This window comes from Lipotes vexillifer, unplaced genomic scaffold (genome assembly GCF_000442215.2).
Source record: "Lipotes vexillifer unplaced genomic scaffold, Lipotes_vexillifer_v1.1 scaffold875, whole genome shotgun sequence".
NCBI lineage: Eukaryota > Metazoa > Chordata > Mammalia > Artiodactyla > Lipotidae > Lipotes > Lipotes vexillifer.
This window is the reverse complement of record NW_006792177.1, coordinates 122,876-127,943: the sequence shown is the minus strand read 5'-3', so window position 1 is coordinate 127,943 and position 5,068 is coordinate 122,876. Positions and strand designations below refer to the sequence as shown.

The 5,068-nt window shown below is 58.5% G+C and overlaps 1 protein-coding gene across 1 annotated transcript; it reads right to left on the bottom strand.

The window, feature by feature from the left end:
- Nucleotides 1-2,938: 2,938 nt before the first annotated feature.
- FAM110A (family with sequence similarity 110 member A) lies at nucleotides 2,939-3,826 on the bottom strand. Its single transcript, XM_007465364.1, has one exon. The coding sequence runs from the start codon at nucleotides 3,824-3,826 to the stop codon at nucleotides 2,939-2,941; it is 888 nt and encodes a 295-aa protein (XP_007465426.1).
- Between the last annotated feature and the right edge of the window lie 1,242 nt (nucleotides 3,827-5,068).

The window sequence follows — 5,068 nt, the reverse complement described above, 5'->3', positions numbered from 1 at the left end:
TACTTCCCAGGGGGCCCATCACACCTTCATGACAGAAGTAACCAGCCAGGTTGCCAGTCTCCCAAGCCCACGTGTATAATTAGCTGCTGGGAAATAGATCAGGGAGCAGATACCATCTCTGCCTAATTAGGGGCTAGGCAGCTGGGGCCAATCTGGCCTGGGGAAGCTGCTATGGCGGCCAGGTGGCCCCAGGGGACAGGGCAGCAGCTGCAGGCCCTCAGAGGGCCTGAAACACAGCGGCTGCCACTCACTGCCCCTCACACTCCAACTGGAGGCAAAACAATAGAGGGCCTGTTTCTGCAGATCCCCGAGGCTGGTAGACCGGTGGGTACGGGGAGTGGCAGAAGCCCCTAGCCGCTCCCTCCACAGAATTCTGGAGGAGGGGAAGCCCTCCCAGAACAAGGCAGCCCCTGTCAGAGAAGTCAAGGCTCAATGTGGCACTTTCCCCACTTCCAAGAATCCCTCCCTGCTCTCTTCCAACAGACCCTCCTAATGCTCCTCTCAGCTCCCCCTGGCCCAGCTCCTAGGAACAGCTCTGGTCTTAGGGCAGAAGTCCCTGAGTGTAAATGACTAGTTTCTGCTTAGCTGCCCCTTCCCTCCCCCTAGACTTGGCAGGGCCCATGGCTGTCTTGTCAACCGCTGGACATCCAGTAGGTTCTCAATAGTGACTAGGAGGAAAGGCTGCCAGAATGGGGAAGAGAGGTGAGGCGTGTGTCGGGAGAATCAAGGAGCCAGAGTGCCGGTGACTGGGGTGTCCAGCAGGCCAGGGTGTGACCCCAGGCTGGAGTGCAGGCCCGCTCTGTGACAGCCCGCAAGCCACTACCCCTCCTTGCTCTAAGACAAGAGGTGACCTTCTCAGGTGACCATAAAAAAGTCACCTTGAGGACTCAGTGACAGGTTTAGTATGAAAGGTCTGAGCCCAGTACTTAAACTTCCTCCAGGAACAAGGGGTCTCCCAGCCCATCACCAACAGTCCTGTGACCCAAACCTCAATTTCTTCACATGTAAAATGCAGCCAACACTCCCACCTTCTTGTGTTTCTGGGGGTCTGGCAGCTCATGGCAAGGGGCAACCCTTAGCACCGAATTCTGTCTGGGTTGCCTTGGGAGGGAAAGGTCTTTGCCACCTCAAAGGACACGACCTCTGCAGAGCTTACCCAGATTATCATCCCCCCGACCCCATCACTCCTTTAACCTGGGGACCAGGAGGCACCGCTCCTGAGTTGCCAAACTTGCTGGGAGCCTATGGCGGGTCATCCCCCTCCTGTGCCTCAGTCTCCCCGTCTGTATCATGAAGGGTGAACTCCATTCTCATGAATTTGAACACCATCCTCTTCTGTAATCCGATTTCCCCTTGTTTCCCCAAATGGCCCAGGCCCAGCCAGGCCTGGGGACTGGCTGTGGACTGTCAGACAGACAGACAGCTGGGCTGACCTGGATGTTTGTCAACAGCCCAACGGAAATCTCTTTATGCTTAAAATAAAACCTACATCAAACCTGTCACCAGGGCCCCCATTAGAGCTTCCTGTTTCTGAGCGCTGCAGCCCAAGCAGCCTGCGGGAGAGGAAGCACCACCCAGCCCTGCCACCCGCGCCCCCACGGGAAGAAGGGATACAGAGGCCACCCAGGCTCTCACCCTTTGTGTGCCCGGCCCTGGCTGCTTCACCAGCCAAGGGTGGGGGGCGGGGGGGTCTCCTAGCAGGTAACTAACATGGAGGGAGACGGAAAGGAGCCGAGACCTCAAAGCCCGGTTCCAGCCACCTCCTTCCCCTTCCCCCAACCCAAACAGGACCATGCCTCCAACTCTCCCACGGAGGCCCAGAGAGGGAGGACTGGCTTGCCCAGGGTCACCTAGAGGTGGAGGCAAGGCCACTCATTTTTGCTATCCACCTCAAGTCCCTCCTCCTCTAAGAACTTCCACTTCCAATCTCCAATCGATGGCCTGTGTGACCTCAAGTTCAGGGCTTGCCCCCTCTGAGCTTCCTGCCCTCTTGGGAACTGGGCTGGGATGGGAAAGGGCAGAATACTTACGGTTGGGGAGGGTCCATGTACCTGTCAGCCTTTCCCAGGCAGGTCCCCTTCCTGGTGCAGGGGAAAGTCTCCAGTCCTCTTCTCAGTTCTTTCCTGATTCACTCTGTGATCAGACCCAGCATCCTCCACTATGAAGGAGGCCCATCAGCTAGCCTCCCAGAGGGGTTATGAGGGTGCCCTGTGAGGCGAGTCTCAGGCAGAGCCAGCCACTGGCCTCATGCCCCCCCAGATCCTGGGGTGGGCAATCACTGAGTTTTGAAGGCCCCACCCCAAGACTTCCCCCACCCCTTCCCCTTGTGTACACAGAAGAGTCTGATGACCCAGCTCTTGAAAAACAAACATTTGTGTTTATTAACCGAGAGGAGGGAAGTCAGAGCAGTACAGACTCCTACCAGCCCTTTCTGTAGTCTACCCACCTAGGCCCAGGCTGGCAAGCCCCTTGAAGAATGTGGATAGGCCACTCCTTCCTACCCCCACCCCAGGGTGAGTTCCCAGGGAACCAAGGCCCACTGGGTAAGGAAGAGGAAGTCAGTAAAGGACAGAGGCCAAGGAAGGAAGAAAGAAACAGAGCTGCTGGGTAGACAGCTCTGGTGAGATCCCTTGGTCCCTCACTCTCAGTGGGAAGGGCTAAGTGCCCCAAATCCAAACCTACAAGCAGGGGTCCATCCATGCCAAAACCCTACATGTGAGGTGTAGGCGGTAGTCCAAGGTCACAAGCCAACTCTCTCCGGGTCAGTCCTTGTCAGACGGATGCTGGTCCAGCCTCTGAGCCTTTGCCTCTATAGCAAGTTCACACGAGGCAGCAGCCTCTGGTCTGCCCCAAGCCAGGGAATGGATGCAGGAGAGGTCAAGGGGCCTATGGCTTCTCTAAGCTCTGTCCCATGGCGAATGTCGAGTCCCATGGAGGCCTAGCCCTCAGCTGCTGGAGTCTCCCGCGCTTGTCGCAACCCATACAGCCATTTGATCACCCGGGCGTTGCGTTCTATCACTGACACACCATAGGGGATACGCTCCCGAGCCAGCTCCTCGATGGTGGCAGAGCTGCGGCGGGAGCAGCCCCCCTCAGAGCTAGCCGGCCCAGCACTGGGCCCAGCCAGGGACACGATGTCTGAGTTGGCCCGGGCTAGGTGGGCCACACCCAATCCCCGTGCCTCCTCCTGGTCCAGGCCGCAGAAGTTAAAAAATCTCTCCAGGTCAGCTGCTGCCCGGGAGAAGCGCTCACTCAGGTCTGACTTGGAGCGTTGCAAACCTGGGGGCCGGGCCGGGCTAGAGGTGGCGGCAGTGCCTGGTGATGGGCAGGGCTGGGCAGGTGACGCCGGCAGGGGAAGGACATCCACTCGGCGGACTGCAGCAATACTGGGTGGTGGGCGTGGGGGCGTGGCTGGGGGAGCCTGGAGGGCCCGCTCTGACCGTCCAGGGGTACGGCTGGCCTCAGCAGGGGACACAGGACTATCACACAAGTTGATGAGGCTGCTCAGGATGTCAAGGTCCAGCTGGGGCCGGCGGCCGGGGCCAGGCAGGACTCGGCGGCTAGGTGTGAGCACCGTGCGGCGAGTTCCAGGGCTGAAGAGTGGCTGTTTGCACAGCAGGGGCTGCACAGGTTCCTGGCGGGTATTGGCCACATGCAGGCTCTTGACGTACTTGGCCTTGTCGGCCTCCAGGCGCTCTACAGCACTAGGTTTCCGGGCTCCACAGTCTGCTGGCCGCTGTAGCAGGGAGCCGGGGGCCTTGGTCTGTAGGCGGAAAGGTAGGGCGGGGGTGTCTCGGGCTCCCGGAGTCAGCGTGTCCACAGGCATGGCTGTTACATACCCCGAGGGCTTCTGTCTGAGGAGACTGGAGAAATGAGGAGACAGATCCAGGCGGAAAGCTGGCAGCTGGACACCTCAACGGCTGCAGGGGAGGAAAGAAAGAAAGGGGCAGAGCACACTCAGACAAAGGCTCAGCAAAGACTGAGAAGAGCTGAAGACGCCTTCCCCATTAAAAGGTAAAGGCCACGCCTCTGATTCACAGAGAGCCAATCAGCAGGCAGAAAGCACCCGCTCACGGGCCTGTGGCTCCGCCCACCCCCCTCCTTCTCCGAGGGCCCAGCCCAGCTGAGGCAGAGAGAAAAAAAAGGTGCCAAAGAAGAAAGGCACGGGCAGCCTGTGCAGAAAAGATGGGACACGGCACATTTTAAAGGAAGCAAAGTGGGTTCCAGGCTGAGTGCTGGGCACCAGCCAGCTCAACTTCAGTGGGTCCTCTTCACAGTTCCATCTTGCAAGTGGGTAAACTGAAGCCCAGGGAGGCGAGCTTGACTAAGCTAATTCAGCAAGTTGGTGGCTCTGCCCCTTGCCTCCAAGCAGGGAGGTGCTTGCGCAGGGGTCTTGGGGTTGAGTGACCAAGAAAAAGGGCTCCAACCCCACACCCCACCTGGAATGCCCACAGGAAGCCTGGTACCACCTCCACCCCACACTCACCCAGGCAGGAAGCTGCCCTGTGCCACCCGCCTAGACATGCCAGGCCCCAGGCATAGCAGCAGAGCTTGTGGAGGAGGAGTGTAGAAAGTCCCCACCCCTGCCCCAATGGAGTCCAGACACCCATTAGCTTCCAGTATGAAATTCCAATGCCAGGCCCACAGCAATCCATGGATGCCTGTCAGGTGGAAACGTCAGTCCTGAGCTATGCTGCTCTGAGAGAAGCTGGAAATGCCCAAGATCACACAGCCCTGCTTAGGAGCATCCAGCAGACTCTGGATCTGCCAGCAGCAGTAGGATGTACACGCATAGGCAGGAGGGCCCACATCTGGATGCACAAGTCTCCACCTGATCACCTAAGCATCAGGGCCCAGTACCCCAGACATCAGGCCACCCCTGACCCTTTTTCCAAGGAAGGGCTAGAGCCACAAAGTGCCCCCCGCAGTCCCCTGGAGATGGGCCAGAAGAAAACCCATAGACCAAGTCCTGAACCCTTTCATGTGTAAAATGGGGGAACGGGACTCTGTCTAGGTGATCCTCAAGAGGACCTGTAGCTCAGGCCATCTAAACCTGTATTGTCTAATT